Source organism: Rhincodon typus, chromosome 2, assembly GCF_021869965.1.
Source record: "Rhincodon typus isolate 14 chromosome 2, sRhiTyp1.1, whole genome shotgun sequence".
NCBI lineage: Eukaryota > Metazoa > Chordata > Chondrichthyes > Orectolobiformes > Rhincodontidae > Rhincodon > Rhincodon typus.
In genome coordinates this window covers 137,457,477-137,480,243 of record NC_063333.1, presented here as the reverse complement: position 1 = coordinate 137,480,243, position 22,767 = coordinate 137,457,477, and the positions used below count along the sequence as shown (strand labels likewise).

The following is a 22,767-nucleotide window of genomic DNA, read 5'->3' as shown; positions in this document are numbered from 1 at the left end:
ACAGTCATCAATGTAACGGAGGAAGAGGTGGGGTTTAGGGCCAGTGTAGGTACGGAAGAGGGATTGTTCCACGTAACCTACAAAGAGGCAGGCATAGCTTGGGCCCATGTGGGTACCCATGGCCACCCCCTTTGCCTGTAGGAAGTGGGAGGAATTGAAAGAGAAGTTGTTGAGGGTGAGGACGAGTTCGGCTAAGCGATGAGGGTGTCAGTGGACAGGGAATGGTCGGGCCGGATCCAACGCATCATCCTCCGACACTTCCGCCATCTGCAATCCAACCCAACCACCAAAGACATCTTTCCCTCCCCACCCTTATCTGCTTTCCGGAGGGACAACTCTCTCCGTGACTCCCTTGTCCGCTCCACACTCCCCTCCAGCCCCACCACACCCGGCACTTTTCCCTGCAACCGCAGGAAGTGCTACACCTGCCCCCACACCTCCTCCCTCACCCCCATCCCATGCCCCAAGAAGACTTTCCACATCAAGCAGATGTTCACCTGCACATCTGCCAATGTGGTATACTGCATCCGCTGTACCTGTTGTGGCCTCCTCTACATCGGGGAAACCAAGCAGAGGCTTGGGGACCGCTTTGCAGAACACCTACGCTCGGTTCGCAAAAAACAACTGCACCTCCCAGTCACGAACCATTTCAACTCCCCCTCCCATTCCTCAGACGACATGTCCATCCTGGGCCTCCTGCAGTGCCACAACGATGCCACCCGAAGTTGCAGGAACAGCAACTCATATTCTGCTTGGGAACCCTGCAGCCCAATGGTATCAATGTGGATTTCACAAGCTTCAAAATATCCCCTCCCCCTACCGCATTCCAAAACCAGCCCAGCTCGTCCCCGCTTCCCTAACCTGTTCTTCCTCCCACCTATCCCCTCCTCCCACCTCAAGCCCCACCCCCATCTCCTACCTACTAACCTCATCCCGCCCCTTGACCTGTCCGTCCTCCCTGGACTGACCTATCTCCTCCCTACCTCTCCATCTGCACTCATCTTTACTGGCTCCATCCCCGCCTCTTTGACCTGTCTGTTTCCTCTCCACCTATCCTCTCCTCTATCCATCTTCCATCCACCTCCCCCTCTCTCCCTATTTATTTCAGAACCCCCTTCCCCTCCCCCTTTTCTGATGAAGGGTCTCGGCCCAAAACGTCAGCCTTCCTGCTCCTATGATGCTGCTTGGCCGGCTGTGTTCATCCAGCTCTACTCCTTGTTAGCTCAGATTTTCCAGCATCTGCAGTTCCTACTATCTCTAGTACAGAGGCATACAGGTTACATTACACAGGGCATGCACGAGGTAAGATCAACATTAGCAAGATCAGTGTTACTTGAGGCTAGAGAGTCCATTCATCAGACTGATAATGGCCAGGAAGAAGCTGTTCCTGAGCCTGTTTGTGCAGGTGTTCAGGCTTCTGTATCTTCTGCCTGACGGAAGAGTGTGTGGGAGATTATTATCAGGTTGCGATGGGCCTTTGATGATGTTGGCAGCCTTTCCACAGCAGCAAGCCGGGTAATGGAGTCCACGGATAAAGGTTCACTTCCATAATTGCCTGGGCTGCGCACACCACCTTCTGCAGTTTCTTACAGTCCTGGCAGAGCAGTTGCCATATCAGGCCGTTATGCACCTGGACAATATGCTTTCAATGGTGCATCTGTAGAAGTTGGTGAGGGATCTTATGAACATGCCATATTTCCTGAGGAAGAGGCGTTGTTGTGCCTTCTTGACTGTCACATCCATGTGGGAAGTCCAGGACAGGTCGTCGGTTATAGTCACTCCGAGAAACTTGATGCTCTTCACCCTCTCAACCTCAGTTCTGTTGATGTTGATGGGGGCGTGTCCTTCTCTTTTCTTTCTGAAGTCAATGATCAGTTCTTTAGTTTTGCTGAGAAGTAGAGAGAAGTTGTTTTCATTGCACCATGTCACCAAGCCCTCTATCTCCCTTCTGTAGTTTTTTTTTTCTTTATTCATTCATGGGATGAGGGTGTCACTGGCTAGACAGCATTCATTGCCCATCCCTAATTGCCCAGAAGGCAGTGGAGAGTCAACCACATTGCTGTGGGTCTGCAGTCACATGTAGGCCAGACCAGGTAAGGATGGCAGTTTCCTTCCCTAAAAGGACATTAGTGAACCAGATGGGTTTTTCCAACAATTGACAATGGATTCGTAGTCATCATTAGACTTTAGTTCCAGATATTTATTGAATTCAAATTCCACTATCTGCCGTGGCAGGATTTGAACCCAGGTCCCCAGAACATTGTTGAGTCTCTGGATTAATAGTCCAGCGATAATACCACTAGGCCATCGCCTCCCCCGAGTTTGACTCATCATTATTAGATATCCGTCCCTCTACGGTGGTGTCATCATGGTGTTCGTTCGGAATTTAACAACACAGTCATAGGTGTTAAAGGGAGTACAGTAAGGGGCTGAGGACGCATCCCTTGGGGGTGGGGCTCTCCAGAGAGTGCTATTGTGGAGGAGGTGCAGTTACCTATCCTCACTGATTGCAGTCTGTGCAACTGGATCCTCAGCTTTCTAAACACTGAGGGCAGAGCCAAGACCAAGGTCATGGAGTTTTGAGATCAGTCTAGAGGGGCTAATGGTGCTGAAGGTGGAGCTGTAGTCAATGAACAGAAGGCTGACATAGGTGCCTTTGATGTCCAGATGTTCCAGGGATGAATGCAGGGTTAGGGATACGGCATCCTTTGTGGACCTGTTGTGTCGGAAGGCAAATTGTAGGGATCGAGGCAGGTTGGGAGACTGGAGTTGATGTAGACCATGACCAGCCTCTCAAAGCACTTCATGATTAGTGAGGTCAGAGCCACCGGGTGGTAGTCATTAAGGCACGTTGCATGTGCTTTTTTAGGTATGGGGACGATGGTGGTCTTTCTGAAGCAGGTGGGGACTTCGGCTTGAAGGAGGGAGAGGTTGAAGATATCGTTGAATACCTCCGCTCGTTGGTCCATACAGATAAATACTTGCTTGTACTCAAGGAAAGAAGCATGAGCACAGCAATGTTCTTAATAGGATAGGACTTCTCATTTGAAACTGCACTTCCTTGTTGGGGGCTTACATGAAGATTGGTGCCTTTTTGTAGTGAAATTGACCTTTCCAATGGAAGAGAGGATTGTGTATGTTGCAAAATAATTTGCTGTCACTGTCTTTGAAACATCAATTTTACCTCAGTTTGCTATAAATTATGACATTTCTAAGACGCTGTTTTTCTAGCATAATATGCACACAAGCTGGGTCAATCATTTATGACTAGCTCTGCCTGTAATCATTTAACTCCAGAGGAAAGTATGAAGGTAGAAAATCGCTGAAGCTGTAAATATGCAGTCATTCTTACTATGCATTGCTGACATAAGTATATTTATTTTCATAAAACATTTTTTGCTACAATTTAATGTGCTGTGCATAACCTATCAGCAACACTTCCTGGCAAGGAAATGTCATTGTGCAGCACCAAAATTCAATATGACACTTATTCCAGTAGAGTACTGCATTGTATTGGGTGCTTGAGAGTTGTCCAAGATGGAACATGAAACCAGTTTTAATCCCCCTACTGTGCCTAACACTGGTCACAGGTCCCTTACCGACATTCAACTGTGACTAATCACTGTACCCATTAATTAAATGGTTAATTACCACTGCTTAAAGGTGACAAACCAGCGTTCTTAAAAATACCACTGAAAATGGTCATAAGAAGGTAAGCAATTTTAGTTACCTGAATCAGAAAGAGCAGGAACTGTGATCCCGGCTCCACAGTGAAACTGGAAACTGCTCCCTATCACCATTGCTCAACTCCTCTTAATGTTCAAAACACTCTCCAACATCCAGGACTGCATTGTACCTTCTGGGTTGGAATGGTTCTCCCTTGGTCATGTCATGATAAGACAAAGCACATTCTTCCTACTATCCTTTTTTATTCGTGAAACTTGAAACTGCAGGTTCACCATTATGTCTCACATTTTAATAGTCTATATTTAATATATCATTAGCTAATTTCACACCTTGACAGTGTAAAGACGGTCTCTTTTTATTTTTGTGCTTTTTAAAATTGTGGTCTGAAATGAGTAAGAACTGTTATTAAACCCAGTGTTTGATAAGGGTTGCTGCATGTTTGGCAAAGCATGTAAGTTCTCACTCAGGGCACAGTGGTGGTGCCTAGCACACTTCTGCCCGGGTGCACAATTAAAACATAAAAGGAGCTACATTATTCAGCAACTCATGCGCTAACAGATCACTGGCCTTTCAATACAACTGGGAGAACATGCTCATCTGATTGCTTTTCGCCAGAAGTTTGCACAGGATGAAGACACAACCACAAAACCGGTCTTTTGAGTTGAGCTCCATTCGGGTTCAGCACCGTTTGCCTTCCCAGTTTGGTTTGCTGGTGTTAGCCAGCGGGGTAGGCTTGTTAGCTCAGACAGGCTTCACCATTAACACTGCAAACGTTTAACAATAATGAGCAAGACTGAATATGACTGACAGTTCTCATGAGCTGATCAACACGGAGAGGCTTCACTCCTAACACTGTGAGCATTTGCACAAAACAAAAAGGCCTTGAAGATGAAGGAGCCAAGTAACTGAAGACGTTTGCACTCCCTACATCTTGGGCAACGAAGCCCACTTTGCCAGGTACATGCCTTATATAAGTACATTTCAGAAAACATGCTTGCCAGTTTGGGTAACAAAACTGTGCATTTGACTAAGTTTCCAACAGGTTGGGGTGTTAATAGGTATTCATGACAAACTAATGAATGCAAAACACAAGGTCAGTAAAGTTGACTCATCTGAAAAATTCTGAATACTTTATGGCAAAACTTTAACTCACTGTGGGAATCTGAGTTTTTGCCTCCCACCAAGTTTAGTTCTGCTGCCCACCCTTCCAAAATCTTTGGCCAAGCCCAGAATATTCTACCCTAAAAGGTAAACAGGAGAAATATTTTACAGTTTACAAAACTAAAGACCTGTATGAAATTTTTAAAGAAACAAATTAAAAACTAATTAAATATATCAGAGATTCAGGGACAGGTAATTTGTTGTACCTGTATGATGTGGGAACTGGTGGACTCTATTGTGGTTCATAGTGACCACATCTGTGGCAAGCGTTAGTTGCTTTAGGAGCTCCGGCTCAGAGCTAACAAGCTGGAGTTTGAGCTTCAAACACTTTGACACATCAGGAAGGGGGATGAGTTACCAGATGCCGTGTTTCAAGAGGCAGTCATATTCGAGGCAGTCAATCTAAGGAATTTGGTCAGTGGTCAGGGACAGGAGGGTGTGACTATGAGTGAGGCAGGTAAAGGGATCCAGGACGTAGCACTGCAGGAACCTCAGCCCTTGACCTTGTCCAAAAGGTTTGAGGTTCTTGCACCCTGTGAGGAAAACAGCAAGTGACCATGGTACAGGGAGCCATTCAAGTTGGGGTGGATAGGAGAAATGTAGTGGCAATTGGGAATAGTACAGTTGGGGGCATAGTCACTGTTTTCCGTGGCCAGGATTGACAATCCCAAAGGCTGTGTTGCCTGCCTGGTTCCAGGGTTCAAGATATCTCATCTAGGTTGCAGAGGAACTTGGAGTAGCAGTGGAAAGATCCAGTTGTCATAATTCACATAAGTACCAACAATATGCATTGAAAGAGGGAAGAGGTTCTGCTGAGGGAATATGAGCTAAAGTAAAAGGCAGAACCAAAAAGGTAATTAACTCCAGATAATTATGTCAGTGATGAGCTAATCAGCACACGATGAATAAAATTGAAGAAATAAACATTTGACTCAAAGATTGGTGTGCCTTAAATGAGTTTGAATTCAGGGGACATTGGCACCACTGCTGAGGAAGGTTGGACAGCCTCCACCTGAAATCATGCTGGGACTCAAGTCCTGATGAATTACGTAAGAAAACTAGCGCAAAACATAAAAATGGACAGCAAAAGCTTCAATAAGTATATAAAAGGGAAGAGAGTAGCTAAAGTGAATAAAGGTCATTGAAGGATGAGACTGGGGAGTTAAGTGGGAAGTGAAGGACACTAGTATCACTCCAGTAGTAACAGGTAATGATAAGGTTGTAGAAAGGGAGGAATTTAGAACAATCAGAATCACTAGGGAAAAAGTACTGAGCAAACTATTGGGAGCAAAGGAAGACATGTCCCCAGGATATGATGGCCTGTATCCTAGGGTTTTAAAGGAAGTGGGAGCAGAGACAGTGGACCCACTGGTTATCGTATTGTATAATTCCTTGGATGTGGGAAAGATTACAGTGAATTGGAAAAATACTAATATAACGCCCTTGTTCAAAAAAGGAGGGAGGCAAAAAGGAAACAATAGACCATTTAGTTTAACATCTGTCAGTGGGCATTGTCAGAATCCACTATTAAGGAAGTAACAACAGGATATTTTGGAAAGTCAAATGCAATCCATCATAGTCAGCATGGTTTTATGAAGGGTAAATCGTATTTAACTAATTTGCTGGAGTTCTTCAAAACTATAAGAAGCAAAGTGGATAATGGGGATCCTGTAGGTATACTATTTTTAGACTCCCAAAAAGCATTTGATAAGGCGCTGCGTGAAAGGTAATAGACAAAGTAAGATCACATGGGGTTGGAGCTAAATTATTGGCTAAGGAATAAGTTATTAGCTTGGTTAGAAGGCTGCCTAATCAACGAAAAGCAGAGTCAGAATAAATGGGTCTTTTTCTGGTTGGCAAGATGTAACTAATGAGGTGCCACAGGATTTGGACCATAGCCCCCAACTATTTCCAATCTATATTAATGACTTGGATGCAGGGATGAGAGGTACTATGGCTAAATTTGCAGATAACTCTAAAATAGGTGGGAAAGTCAGTTAAAATAAAGAAATGAGAAATTTACAAACAGATATAGATAGGTTAGGTGAAAGGGCTAAAACTTGACGCATTGAAGTTTAATGTGGATAAGTGAGAAATTATCCATTTTGGTTCGAAGAATAGAAAGGCAAATTATTATCTAACTGGAGAGACTTGAATAATTCCGTGTAAAAGGATCTTGTTTGTATTCATTTGTAGGACATAGGCATCACTGGCTGGCTAGCATTTATTGCCCATTCCTAGTGGCCCTTGAGAAGGCAATGGTGAGTTGTCTCCTTTAACTACTGCAGTCCATGTGCTGTGGTAGACCCTCACTGCCCTTAGGGAGGAAATTCCATGATTTTGACCCAGCGACAGTGAAGGAATGGCAATATATTTCCGAGTCAGGATAGTGCGTGTCTTGTAGGGTATCCTCGTGCATGAATCACAGAAAAATAGTATGTTGGTACAGAAGGCAAATAGAATTTTAGCATTTATTGCTAAAGCAGTACAGCATAAAACTAGGGAGGTGTTCCAACGGTATAAGGCATTAGTGAGACTGCACCAGGAGTATTGTGAACAGTTTTGATCCCCTTATTTGAGCAGAGATGTAGCTGAATTGGAGGCAGTTCAGAGGATATTTACTAGATTGAATCATAGGCACATTTCACACTCAGCTGAACTTTGAAAAAACAGGTATAGGGCCTCTAATCTTTCTTTCCTTAGTCCTCTCGTGAACCTTTGATGCATCCAGTGGCTGAATGCCTTCTTCAGTATAACTAACTTCTTTGATACTTTGCTTGCTTTTTTTTTATAAAATCAATCATCAGTTAATAAAAATCACAAATCACATCCCTCAAACAGTCCCTTCTCCCCTTTTCTCAGCCCGTTAACAGCCTTTGATATGGTTGACCACACAATCCTTTTCGTTGGAGTGAAACCACGGTCTTCGATCTCTGCAACAAACTCTGTGCCCTAGCCACAAATTCCAGTCCTCTCCCTGACAACTGACCAAGACTGAGCCAGACCTTGTGTCACACTTAACTTCAAGCTGGGCTTTCAATCACATAACTCTGCCGTCATTAACACTGCTTATTTCCACCATCTGTCTCCATACCTGCCTTAGCTCTTCTGATGTCCATTCCTTGGTTACCTCCAGATGTAACTGTGCTAACGCATTCTTCATGGATAACAAAAACAAAAGCTCAAATGGTCTGGCAGTATTTGTGGAAAGAAAGCAGAGTTTCAGGTCTAGTGACTCTTCTTCAGAACAGAAGATATTTTGCATTCATAGAGTGTTCTTCAACACCCATGGGTCCTACATCCTACTCCCTGTAACCTCTGTAGTTAGCAGAAACAGTGATGAATTAAAAGCAGAACAGGTTTTAAAATGTACAACAGCTGTGTAAACTCAAATACACAGTGATGACAACACCCTGAGTAAAAAACAACGCTCTTTAGAGCATCCACATTCAGAACTTGCATGTCATAGACACTAGTGACAGGGATTAAATAATGTGCCACATTATCAAGCTCTATTTTGCGTCTCCGCAAAGTTTGTTGCTCCACCTTATCTTTCTTCCATTATTAACCATACATGCACAGTCTTTGAAAAAGTTATAAGAACTATTTAAATTAATTTTGTGACTTATTAAAACTCATAGGACATTTGTCTCCAAAATATAGACAAAATAAGTAGTCACATCTCTGTCTGACGTTGCAATCCTGCACATGTTTAGAATTTTGGGTTCCCAATTAGATAACCTGCCTACTTCAAATGCTATGTTTATGTAGCGTTTCAAGTAATTATTTAATTGATTTGATTCTAGAATCAAGTGAAAGGTTGGCAATGCTTTTTTTTTGGTCAGTGTCATGCTATCACTAGAACTGTGCTGGAGCATCAGTGTCTTTCCTGGAATCAATATACAACATGTAATGCTGTGCACAATTTCTTCCCTATTTACTTGCACACCACTAAGCACTGTTTGTCATTACATATCCATTTTAGTGCATTTCTTGGAGTATATTCAAAGACTCAAAATATTATTCTGTTGCCTTTTATTTACTTTCACTTAATTCAGTATCCAAACAGTAATCACCTGGCTTTCTAACAATTAGAAAATTCTTGGTCCGTTATATATTTCCATTTTCTACCCTAACCTCCACTTCTCGCCTTCAAACAACCACCAAACATTAAAGAGACCATTGTTCACAGTAAACTACCCAACCTTCAGGACAACATTGACCACAACACCACACAATCCTGTCATGGCAACCTGTGCAAGCCATGTCAGATCATCGACATGGATCCTGCTATCACATGTGGGAAAACCACCCACCGCACAGCAGATACTCAAGTGTCTTGGCCAATGTTGTCTACCACATACATTGCAGCCATGATGTGGAGGTGCCAGTGTTGGGCTGCTTCACTGACGCCACCTGATGAAAGAGAAGTTCTCTGAGAGCTTGCAATTTCAAATAAGCCTGTTGGACTATAGCCTGGTGTCATGTACTTTCTGATCTCATACAGTGCAGGCAAGAATGCCCCGAGGCATGGTATACTGGCAAAACCATGCAGACGCTATGATAATGGATGAATGAACACTGAGCAAGAATGTTCCCTCCCAGTTGGGGAACATTTCAGTGGTCAAGGACATTCAGCCTCTGATCTTATGTGAAGCATCCTCCAACGCAGCCTTCAAGATACACAACAAGGCAGAATTGCCAAGCAGAGACTGATAGCCAAGTTCTGTACCCATGAAGATGGCCTCAACTGTGATCTTGGGTTCATGCTGCTCTACATGTGATCCCATCACACTGTTCTGTATCTGTAAAATTTTCCTTACCGTTCTGTTCTGACACCATCACTTTGATAACTGGTGATCTCTCTGCTTTAATTAGTTTGTATGGTTTTGGATTACTTGTTACTTTGGTTACACCCTCGGCATGCAATTCTTATACCTATCATGTTATTCCAGCCATTTTGGTTGTCTCCAGCACCAACTTACTTTGGATTTTTTTGCAATTATCTCTCTGCCTCAATTAATCAGATTATAGGTCATCCCTTCACTTGTTATTCAGCTGTTGACAGTTTACTCACACCATTTGACACTTTGATCACCTGCAGAGACTTATTATTCAACCTGTCGACACTCACTCACAGCATTCGTATGATCTTTTGATCACTGCAGTAAATTCTGTGCCTTATGTGCCTCTCTGCACTTCACCTGAATAAGGGGCAGCATTCTGAAAGCTTGTGATTTCAAATAAACCTGGACTATAATCTGGTGTCACGTGACTTCTGACCTTACCCTTTTCAGAATTCATTATTCTGCATTCAAAACATCTTAAACATTGCTAAAAGGAGCTTATGCAGCATGAGTAGGGTGCTGATTTATTGGGTTATCGATGGCATGGAGATGGATCAAGAACTAGAAATCTGTACTTTCTAGCTTCTAAATACCTATTATTTCGACTTAGCATGTTATACCTATCCAAGTGTCTATTATACTTTCCACACATAAAAAAAGTATATACTTCCCGCTAAAGGGTTGGATTTCTAATTGCTATTTGTCCTCACTGCAGACCAGAATGGCTAGAGACAAGCAGAGTAAAAAGCGAAAAGAAATGACCAGATGGAACATTAAGCACTTGGAAGGAAAGAAAAACTTATTTAATCTCAGGACAACAAATATCTGCTGTGGAAAGAACAGTTCAGCTTCTACAGCCACAACAAACAATATTCAATACAGAAATGACATATACTCTAGTCACAATCATCCCCTAAGATGAGTGTTGAAACAGTTTATATTGTTACGAACTAATGCAAATAATGTTAATGTACGCTTCTTGGGTCTATGATAATAAGGCAGGGTTTACTTACCACTACGATACAATCCTTTACTCACTTCAACGCTGGCTTTTTATAAGTATTCAGGCAACATTATATCACCACAAGACAGTGGTTTCACATGAAAGCTATAGCTTTTCTGTAAAGTATTTACTCACAGGGAATGAACGAGAAGCTGGTTTCCTAATTCTGAAGAACAATCGTTATCATCAATGTCATTCAACTCTTCATCTGTAATGATGTCAAAAGTTGCATCGTCTGGTTTGGTGAAACTTTCTGCAAGATTCAAAATTGGAATAGCCCACTAACTTACAGGTGAAACAGATAAAACACAGTATTACCACAGAATGTTCAACGCACAAGATAATAGGAGAAAAAATAGACTTAGTCATTAAATCTATTCCTTTCATTGAATGATAAGTTCTTTGATTCCACTTGAATAAACTTCAAAAGTTCTATGTAATTTATTCCCTGTGGAGGAAATAAGAATGGATGATGTTATATACCTAGGTAGCAAACTGTCATCAAATGGGTATATTGAAACAGTCACACCAAGGTGAAGCAACACAGCAGCTTCAACAGTGAAACCCAATGAAACCACAGATTTACTAGACTTGTATCTTTCAATACTTTTAAATGAATTTAAAATCTTGACCTTGCTCAAAGAAGGCTTCAACAGGCTTAAGCATTTCAAACGGCCTTTCAGCGTGGGAATTGGTAATTAGTTGGCAACACAGCTTTAACCACTAGCACTGCACTTGAGAAGGTTGACATCATTCGTCATCACCTCTGGGTGCCAGAGGAAACAACTTCCTTGAACCTACTCTATTAAACACCTCAATTAGATCACCCTTAATTATACAGAGTCCAGGGAATAGAAATCTGGTCAACACAGTCTGTCCTCATAAGTTACTGCTTCCCTAACATCATTCCGGTGAATCAAAATTGCTCACCCACCATAGTCTGCAGAGCTTTCCTGAGATTACAGTCAGGCATGACTTGCCCTCCACAATATAATGGAAGCTCCAGTAGCAGGTGTCAGCAGTGAGAGGGGGTCGGGAGCAGGGGAGCTCAAACAGTTGTGTTCAGGCCTCCAGCAGTGGGTGGCAATGGTTAGGGTGATGAACAGACCCTCCCTGGAAAAACAGGCTGTCTTTGGGGGAAGCAGGGCTGATGGGAAGAAGTAGCAGACTGATAAATTGACCCCAAAGTCTAAACCTAAAGTGTGCGTCAGACTTCATTCGTGTATGAACCTGCACCCAATGTCTCTTCGTTCGGCAACGCTCTCCAAGATCTTATCATTAAGTGTACAAGTCCTACCCTGATTTGCCTTATCAAAATGCAACGCCTCATATTTATCTAAATTATACTCCATCTGCCACTCCTTGGCCCATCTGGCCATCTGATCAAGGTCCCATTGTACTCTGAGGTAACCTTCTTCACTGCTCACTACACCACCAATATTGGTAACAAAGTGTAGAGCCGGATGAACACAGCAGGCCAAGCAGAACTGGAGGAGCAGGAAAGCTGACGTTTTGGGTCTAGACCCTTCTTCAGAAATGGGGGAGGGGAAGGGTTTCTGAAATAAATAGGGAGAGAGGGGGAGGCGGATAGAAGATGGATAAAGAAGATAGGTGGAGAGGAGACAGACAGGTCAAAGACGTGGGGGCGGAGCCAGTAAAGGTGAGTGTAGGTGGGGAGTTAGGGGGTGATAGGTCAGACCAGGGAGGATGGACAGGTCAAGGGGGTGGGAGGAGGCTGGTAGGTAGGAGATGGAGGTGGGGCTTGAGGGGGAGGAGGGGATAGGTGGGAGGAAGAACAGGTTAGGGAGGCGGGGACAAGCTGGGCTGGTGCTGGGATGCGGTCAGGGGAGGGGAGATTTTGAAGCTTGTGAAGTCCACATTGATACCATTGGCCTCCCAAGCGAAATATGAGGTGCTGTTCCTGCAACCTTCGGGTGGCATCGATGTAGCACTGCAGGAGGCCCAGGATGGACATGTCGTCTAAGGAGTGGGAGGGGGAGTTGAAATGGTTCGCGACTGGGAGATGCAGTTGTTTGTTGCGAACCGAGCACAGGTGTTCCACAGAGTGGTCCCCAAGCCTCGGCTTGGTTTCCCCGATGTAGAGGAGGCCACATCAGGAACAGCAGATACAGTATACCACATTAGCAGATGTGCAGGTGAACATCTGTTTGATGTGGAAGGTCTTCTTAGGGCTTGGGATGGGGGTGAGGGGGTAGGTGTAGGGGCAGGTGTAGCACTTCCTGTGGTTGCAGGGAAAGGTGCCGGGGGTGGTGGGGCTGGTGGGGAGGGTGGAACGGACGAGGGAGTCACGGAGAGAGTGGTCCTCCGGAAAGCAGATAAGGGTGAGGAGGGAAAAATGTCTTTGGTAGTGGGATGCAAATCATCTGCAAACTTTTACTAACCATACCTCCTATATTCACATTCAAATCATTTATATAAATGACAAAAAGCAATTGATCTAGCATAGCGCTGGTCACAGGCCTCTAGCCCAAAAAGCAACATATTAACTGTATCTGTTTCTGATGAAGGGTCTAGGCCCGAAACGTCAGCCTTTCTGCTCCTATGATGCTGCTTAGCCTGCTATGTTCATCCAGCTCTGCACCTTGTTGTCTTGGATTCTCCAGCATCTGCAGTTCCTACTATCTCTGATATTAACTGTATCTCTCTCTCTCTCTCTCTCTCTCTCTCTCCCCCCCTCCCTCCCTCCACAGATGCTGTCTAACCTCCCCTGATTTCTGAGATTGCTTTGTGCAACTCTACTACGGAATTTGAAGGGTTTCTCTGCTGCTGTGGACACTGGGTAAACGGGCCTCTCATATTTACATGTTTCATTGCAGGTTAAAGTCCTTTCCACAGCCCTACTTATACTTTCTGTTAAGATACTAGTCTCAGTCCAGTTTAGGTTCTGCTCAATCTATTAATAAAGATCCTTCTGTCTCTCTTGATGTCACTGACCAACAGAATGGAATCCTTCTTTCCAACAACACAGTCTTTTAACTACACATTCACTTTCCGACCTCTTTAGCCTTGTTACACTTAGTGCATAGCTTGGCGAGTAATCTGGAAATTAACACCCACTAAATCCAGTTTAGTCAAGTTTTTGAGATGATGTGGAGGCGTGGTGTTGGACTGGGGTGGACAAAGTCAGAAGCCACACGACACCAGGTTAAAGTCCAACAGGTTTGTGATTTCAAATAAACTTGTTGGACCATAACCTGTTGTCGTGAGACTTCTGACTTACTTTTTGATACTATTTGTTCTGATATCAACATGGATCGTTGTTGTTGATTCTATCCTCCCCATTCCCCAGATGCTTTGCTTTGCCACACCCCAAATTCTCCTTTATCTTATTTATCCTGCTTTGCTGAGTAATGCAAAATGGACACCTGTCTAAAGTTGGCACAGTCCATCTTTAAGTATACAGATCGGAGTCTGCTGCTATCATTAGCCACTGGCTGCAATTTTAAATGCAGCTGAGTGAGGAACCATCGTGGATGGCCTACTAAGTAAGCTTAACAGAAAGACGATCCAGGGCAAATTATGTTTTTTGTCTTCCTCCTATAGCCGAGAGGAGCAAAAGTAACATTCTGCATCTCAGACTTTTGCATTCTAACTCCAGCCCTTTACGTCACGGCTCTTAAGGATTCTTTCAGTGTAGGCCTTCACCTTCTAATCATTTAATATTGGGATTCCAATGTCTAAAAACTTGGAGTGATGTGTTGCATTCCTACGTTCCAAATTCTTGTTTTCGGCCTTCCACACTACAGTAATACAATATTGTTTAGTATAATACTATGCTGTGGCAAGTTCCCAAACAATAACTGACAAAATCTCATGAACGTCACAAGGAAAATTCAATTAAAACAGGAGCTTAGTAGCTAAAGTAAGATCTGTCAGCAGTGAAGTCAGAGATTTGCAGGAAATGGCATCATTCGAGAAGGTATTAACATCTTGCACTGTGGCCAGTCTAGGCAGAACCTAGACAGATCCTAGAGTCCAATAGAATCAACAGGACCCGGAGAATATTAGGGAGAAGGAGAGGTCATGCAGCCAGGTCCAATTGTTGCATGTGTCATCACTCCCAAAGGAACAATCAGCCTGAGAATAAAGGGCAGACACCTATTACTTTACATATACACTTGATTTTATCTCAACATATCTTCCAACGTTGGAGGGAGGAAGTATGTATTAGCTGCAAGTAGATACTTGCAATAAAAAAAATGTCGGTATGTATAAAATACCCAGGTTGGGTGCTGGTGGGACAGGCAGTATACAAATGGGACAGTGTATTATATCTCAAATGAGTGAAATGCAGCATTTCAATCTATCTGTGCCTAACCAATGCTGGGCAATCTCTTCCTCTGGAGAGATCACAGGCCCCAGAACGTTAACTCTGATATTTTTTCTTCACAGATGCTGCCAGACCTGCTGAGCTTTTCCAGCAACTTCTATTTTTGTTCCTGATTTACAGCATCCGCGGTTCTTTCGGTTTTTACTGGACATGAGGTTTCTTAGTTCCCTTCTTAGTTTGCAGAAATGTTAAATTTCTTCTTCAGAGCTTTTAAGTTTTAGAACACCCCCTTCTTCCATTGTAACTGATTGCTAAGGCCATGAGCTGTGCTGAAAATGACATTGGATGCTTGCCCACAAGTTACTAAACTCCAACACTGAGATTTGGAATTTGATCGGGGGTATACCCAAGTAGATATTCCAGTCTACACAGATCCACTTGTAGAAAGAGAAATTTCACAAGGAAGGGTTATGCCAATATGGGTTATGGCACAACTTTTAAAACATACTTGTTATTAACCAGAGACATTGTATAAAGGAATTCATGGTGAACAGTATCTTCAGACAAAGCAGAATGAGCAATCAGGAGATATCCAAATCAGGGTACACAGACATAATTCAGTCTCTATTTTCAAAACATAAATTCTAAATTTATTTTGATACAATATTTCAGCTTTATGTTATTTACAGTTAAAGAAAATGTGCAAACCATTTTCGAAGCAACGCAGTTGAGCTGTGGGTTAGAACACTAAGTTGCAACATTGCAAATCTGCAGAACAGATTGAGGATCTGAGAGATTAAAAAATTATATTCTACAGCAGTCAAAAGTTTTATTAAATTTACTAACTGGGCAAGAACTACAGTAAATATAATCATTACAAATTATAGAGAACAAAGTTGACAAAAGAATGTGTGCAGTTGCAAGCTTTTTTTAAGTATTAGTCATGTTGAGCACAACAAGTTAGATAAGTTGTGTGCTAAAGGTTAAGTTAGGGAATTAATTCGGGAATATATCATTGTTGAGCAGAACAGAAATGGAGTGCTGCTGAAAAAGATATTTTCTCGATGCCTTTCATCTTGTATCAGGTCAACATGTAAGAAATACAAGGTTAATGGAAAATATCATTAATGCTATATGAGAGGAGAGTGCTGATTGATTGGCAAGTTGATTCGCATTGGTTGGCAAGTGGACTCTGATTGGTAGACCTGTTGCCATGAGAATGCATCTATTTGTGATGACTGATGGTTAACCACAAAGTTTTTTTAAAATTTCAAACCAGGCTGGATGACTCTGATTGGTTAAGACATTGCCCTGAGAACTGATACAGAGAATGACTATCACCTATTTTGTTGCAATGAAACAGGTACAATGTGTGTACATGTTCTTTCTGACTGCGAAGAACACGGGCCTCCTACTACATGCAAGTACACCACACTGCGTGCCCAGCTAACAATCCTAAATTAGTGGTTAGCGTAATTCTTTGTACACACCATGCACATTCTCCATGGCAATACCCCTACCAACCAAAGTTCTCATGCCAAATAATCAGTACTCTATTATAGTTTAAAACGTTGTCCTTCTTTTACATTGATATTTCTTGTGAACTGTTCCAATGAGTACAAGATTAAAAAGCTTCAACAAAATGTGTCTTTTTTGAGCAACGCTCAAGTTCCACTCAACCAAACAACTATTCACATAGAAATTCTTAAGAATGAAAAAAGAGCAAATTGCACTCTCAACCTTCCTCCCTCCCTGTCAACCAGTTCCCTCTCCCTCCAAAACCTTATTTTTTCCCCACATAACTATCTCACCTCTATCTTTCTCACTCCCTCTCAAACTACTTGCTGTGTCTCTTATCTCAACACTCATTCATTAAACCCTTTCCTTGTTTCTCGCAACTCCACGACTGTCCCAACTCCACACATTCCCACACCTAGTTATTTAGTAATACAGGCAGTGCCTGGGTTGTGAACGGGTTCCGTTCTCGAGTCTGTTCGCAAATTGATTAGTACGTAAGTCAGATCACAATGCGGGACAATATATAAATATAGCTTTTCATAAGAATAAGGAAACGTTTGCATGTTGGATCTTTAAAATTCACATTAATACACCCCTGTGTGGGATCACATTCATATGTACAAGCATTTGCAAGTCGAGCATTCGCAAGTCAGGGACCGCACCCCCAACACCTACCCACACCCCCACCCAACCCCTCACCATTCTGTCTTTCACTCAAACCCTCACTTCCACCTCTCTTGCACATGCACACTCCCTCACACTCAACTCTGCCCTCCTTCGTTCTTCCCTCTCACCTGCTCCTCCCCTTGCATCTAAACACTTACCCCTCATGTTCACCCAACCCAGTTCCCAGCATGAAGTTGGCCAACATGCAAATCCAAACCCATAGCTAGGTGGTCGACTCTGAACTGCTCTCTGAACACTTGGGGACGGACAATAAATGTTGCCAGCATGGCCCACATCTATCAAAAGATGAATAAAAATTCCAACTGCTGACCAGATCTAACCACCCTATTGGCCAGTATTTAGATATTGTTACAGTCATGTGAGGAGAGATCACTGAATTATTAACCAGCCTGCAAACCCTGATACTTCATGTTCTTCATTTTCTTCATGGAAGGTACAGTTAGTAAGGAAATCGATCCTGCTCCCCCCAACTCCTCCTCAAAAGAACTTCAGCACATAAGTCAGAACAACACTGAAACGCAATGCTGGGGGAATGCAGTGTAGTTGGAGGTTATTTTTAAATTCACTCGAGGGACTTTTGTTTGGATGCCGTGGTTAGCTGAGCAATGCATCTGACCTAGATAAGATGCCTGAGCTCTTTGTAAGGTTCTACAAACAGCAATGGTACTAAGCTGCCAGGTAATCTCTTCATTGGTTATTGTAAATCAATTAAACTCAGTTTTAAACCAGCCTTGTCATAATTGTGTTTTGTGAGTGAGTTGAGATTTTCACTACCTTTTACTTGAAAACTTTATGACATAGTGCTAAATAATTTTAAGAAAATGTCCCCTTGTTTTGGGCTTTCTCATCAGATGAAATTGTTTCTCGCCACATAATCAATTGTATCATCTCATACAGCTCAAGTAGATCATCTCTCAACCTCCTACATTTGAGGGGCATCAAGCCTTGTTCATGTAACCCAGTCCCATAATTTAAACTGTTCATTTGAGCTATCATTCTGAATGAAATAGAACCAAAATACTGCAGATGGTGTATACCTGAAACAGAAAACTCAACAGGTCTAGCAACATCCATGGAGAAGGAAACAGTTAATGTTTCAAGGTTTTTTTTACTCGTATAAAGAAGTCACCTTAATCCCGTTTCTCTCTCTACAGATGCTGCTGAGTACCTCCAGCACTTTCGGTTTTATATTGTTCTGGTTGAGATACATATGCTAACTAGGACAGTAAGATAATGGTTCTTCAACCATACTGCAGGATATTTTATATTTACTTGACAGCTTCAATTTCATATTTAAAAGACTGCATCCATGATAGTGATGCACTCCCGCCATAGTGGAGTGTCAGCCTCAATTATAGTTATTTCAATTAACCTACACAGGGGCATATTTTTAAGGTGAGAAGAGAAAGATTTAAAAGGGACCTAACGGGCAACCTTTGCACACAGAGGGTGGTTTGAATGTGGAATTAACTGCCAGAAGCAGCAAATGTAGGCACAGTTATAACATTTAAAAGACATTTGGAAAGGCACATGAATAGGAAAGGTTTAGAAGAGATATAGGCCAAGTGTAGGCAAGCGAGACTAGTTTAGTTTGGGAAACTTGCTCGGCATGGAGAAGTTAGACCAAAGGCTTTGTTTCCATTCTGCATGACTCTATTCAGAAATGTTATTACACACCTTTGAGGAAGGTGGGAGTTGAACTGAGGTCTTCTGGTAGGGACACTAGCAGTGCATCACAAGATCCTGTTTGGCCTAAAGTTTGAATTACACATATAAACCTATCATGTGATACAGAACCAGGAACCTACTTCGTAATTAATACCTATTATGTTAATAATTAGTTGTCAAACTATTGTGCATCTGAAACGTATTGGTAATTAGTACCTACATTGTAACTTGTACCATGATTACAGGAATAATTTGTTTCCAAACCATCTGAGTAATCATTACCTGTGTTTCTGCTAGTTGGTCCTTCAGAAGCGGAGTGTGAGGGTGATTCATCAGGGCTGTTTGGAGTACTGGAAGAACCAGGATCATTCAGTCTTTGAACCACAGCGCTATGTTCTGTGTAGCAGGCTCTGCAGCATCGCTCTCTTTTACCACTGTGTTTTGTCATTACAAAATTATTGCTGCAGTAGTAGCAGAAGATACGCCCACAGAGCCTGAAAATAAAACAGGATGATTATTTTCCAGGTGAAAACAAATTTCAATTCAGGGAGGAAATTAAATTTAACAAGTCCTTTTGCCAGTTTTCAATTTCTTACCTATGTACATGAAGTATTTTTGCACAATAAGAATCTGTGCAAAACAATAGCCTTTTATTTAGAATACACAAAAGAAAGGTATTCAAAGAAAGGATGGAAACACTCACTGTCCCAAGGCTCTAGACTAATATCGGAGGCTGCCCTTGATTTATGGTTACAAGCTTGAAAAAGTGTCTCCCTAGACTTGACTGGGGATTACTCCCATTAGGCTTTGAGACATGGTCGTTTGCTTGAAGCACAATGGGTGCGTTTGGCGCATACATGGCGAGCACCTAGTACAATTCAGATGCATCACGATGGTGTACAGCAATAAGTTAATCCTCTTGAATGATGACTGCTGACAACCATGGCAAGCTGCCTGGCTTTATATCTACACTGAAAGGCAAATCAAGGTAGAAACTCTGTGAGCCTTTAAGCTTTAGCTGAGGCAGCAAAGCACAAAAAGGCAAGACAAAACAAGCATCGAAGTAGGTACAAAGTCAGCGAGTGCCAAGACAGCAAGCGAGCATCCCTGAAATGTAGCCTAGTTCAAACCAAACCTGTCCCTGTGTGTCAAGTGTCCTGGCAGTAGCACTACAATGAAAGGTAGTGGTGCACTCCACACTGCAGCAGTGAAGAAGTGTGCTGTAAGCATATTAGTGATGTGCCATGATGGTGCAGTGAGGCTGGTATGTGTTGAACGCAAAGACCCATGGAAGTGGGCTCAGTACATTGCTGCCCCATGGCGTGTGTCCCAAGCCATGGTACCAGGTGTCCAAGATGGAGGTCTGAACAAGCACGTGGTGAGCCGCAGTCACCAGTTACCTGCTGAGTTTCACATTGGGAATTCTTGGTGTCACGTTTCTATCTGGTGGATGGGAGTATAGTAAACCACGTCAATGAGGTGAGTTTAGATAGTAAAGGAGGTTGATAATGAGCATGAATCCACATAAACAGGCCTCTCTCTGCTCATGTGTGAGAATCTTGAGTCCAACACTTGCTTGGAAAATGGGACTTCATCTCAACATTGGGAACACTCTCGTTGGACGTCTCACCCATTTTTCCCAAATTTCTCACCGTGGCTCATACCATTCAGGGGCTGGGAAGATTCTACCCTTCGAAATAAATGCTTCAAGTTGAACTCAAGAATGAGGTAATGATGGAGGCGGTTAGTAAGTAGCTGCATCAGTTTTTAAAAGAAGGTGACAGCAGGTCTATAGGAGTATCTGAGGAGTATGCGGAAGACCCACTACAGAAGATAAACAGTCAAAGGAAACTGCACTGGAAAATATAGATGGATTAAACCAAGTCCAATTCCAAGGATCCTATTTAGGAACTAGAAATTGCTTCTAAAAGAAGTCCCTAATTAGAAAAGAATACCCACTATAGCCTCAAGGTACAACTGAGATAAGCAGTATTTTTATCCAGACAACTATAAAGCCACCACAGTCCTACAGGACCACAGAGCTGCTCTCTCTTTAGATAGAGATGACTGGTGGTGGTTTAACCTAAAAGTCACCAGACCTCACAGCTGAAGAATGTGGTCAAGAATGTGGGACCTTTGTAGTGACCTCAGCCTGCACTGGAAATGAACTTGTACCTTGGCATGGCTCTGCATCACAAATCAGTTTTCCAGACAATTGAGCTAACCAACTTCCTAAATTACAATATACGTGAAATTACCAGCCTTAAAATAAAAAAGTGAGAGAATCGCAGTTATACAGCACAGAAACAGATTCTTTGATCCAACTCGTCCATGTCAATCAGATATTGTTTGACTCCTTTTTATCAGGATCAATGATTATTGTTTTATTTTCCTTCTTTTGATGACTACCTCGAGTGACCCTCCTTTAGAACTGTACCCAAAAAGTTAACTCTGCTTTCTCTCCACAGATGCTGCCAGACATGCTGAGTCTTGCCAGCAATTTCTATTTTTGTTTCTGATTTCCAGCATTCGCAGTTCTTTAGCTTTATTTTTGTCTGCTCATCTGGTTCCTGTCTTCAGGCAGCTTTAATTCATGGGTCTGCTCTTGCCGACACTTCACTGCTACTGGCAGCTGTTGTGGTTTCCGCTCACTCACAAATGACACGAGTCCACAGCTCGCAAAGGGCTCTTAAGAAACAGTTTCAGATCTGAACTTCACATCTGCCTCACTGCTAAATATCTGCATAGACTGTTTAAAAAGCCAGGGATGTATTTGGACAAGGAGGCAGTGGCAGGGAGAGATACTAAAAAGAGAGGGATAGGAGGATGAGTTGAATACTATTTAAATGGTGAAAGACTGCTGAAATTTGCAGCTGAGAGGGGTTTGGGGGTCTTCACATGCGAATCACATAAAGCTATCACCTACATTCAGTGGATTAATAGGGAAGACAAATAGAATTTTGGCTTTCATTTCTAAGGGAATTGAGTTTAAAAATAGGGAGGCCTGGCGAAAACTACAAGGCACTAGTCAAACCACATCTGGAGTGCTGTGAACAGTTTTGGAATTGTTATCTAACATATACTGACATTGGATGCAGTCCAGCGAAGGTTTACTGGGTTAATCCTGGGTATGAAGGCCTTTTCTTATCAGAAAGGTTCAGTAGGTTGGGTTCATATGCATTGGAATTTAAAAGAGTAAGACGAGACCCTATTGAACTTGTAAGATTTATAGGGTTTGACAGGGTGAATGCAGAGAGGTTGTTAGAGGACCTGAGAGCATAGACAAGGGTCTCTCTCAGCAGGTTGTTAATCTGTGGAATTCTTTACTGCAGAGGACAGTTGAGGCTGGATCGTTAAGAATATTCAAGGCTGAGATAAACAGATTTCTAAGCATTAAGGGAATCAAGGGTTATGGGGATAAGATAGAAAAGTAGAATTGAGGGTTATGAAATCAGCCACAATCTCATCTGAATGCCAGCACAGACTCAATGGGACAAATGACCTACTTTGCTCCTATGCCCTTTGATATCCTTACCCAGCAAAATCTTAACAATTTCAGACTTGAAAATTTCAATAGAATTAGCAATTACACCCTCTGAGAGGCGTCCCCAGTTCTACGATCTTTCATGTGAAACATTTCCTCTTGGTTTCATTCCCCAACGGCTGAGCTCTGATTTTTAAGATTATCCTCCCAGATCTGTCTCAATGGATCATTTCATAATTTAAGATAGTACCTCAATTAGATTACCCAGCATCATTCTGAACCCACGGGAATGTATGCAAGTTAATGCAACTTTTCCTTGTAATTTAACCAATGGAGCTGTTACTGTTCTGGTACAAAAATGCTATAAAAATCAACTTTTGTAATGTGTGGTGCCTCTCCATGACTGATTGCAACATTTCAA

At 42.5% G+C, this 22,767-nt stretch overlaps 1 protein-coding gene across 2 annotated transcripts in view; it reads right to left on the bottom strand.

Annotated features, from left to right (window-relative positions):
* The window catches only part of fyco1a (FYVE and coiled-coil domain autophagy adaptor 1a), a 108,593-nt gene that overhangs the window by 27,319 nt on the left and 58,507 nt on the right, over positions 1–22,767 (bottom strand). Inside the window, exons 14-15 of one of the 2 annotated variants that reach the window (XM_048609342.1) lie at positions 19,145–19,356; positions 10,834–10,951 (exon numbers count right to left, since the gene is read on the bottom strand). In XM_048609342.1, the coding sequence (XP_048465299.1) occupies positions 10,834–10,951; positions 19,145–19,356 (330 nt within the window). Of the gene's footprint in view, positions 1–10,833; positions 10,952–19,144; positions 19,357–22,767 lie in introns of those variants that run through there. The other variant, XM_048609352.1, reaches the window with a different exon arrangement.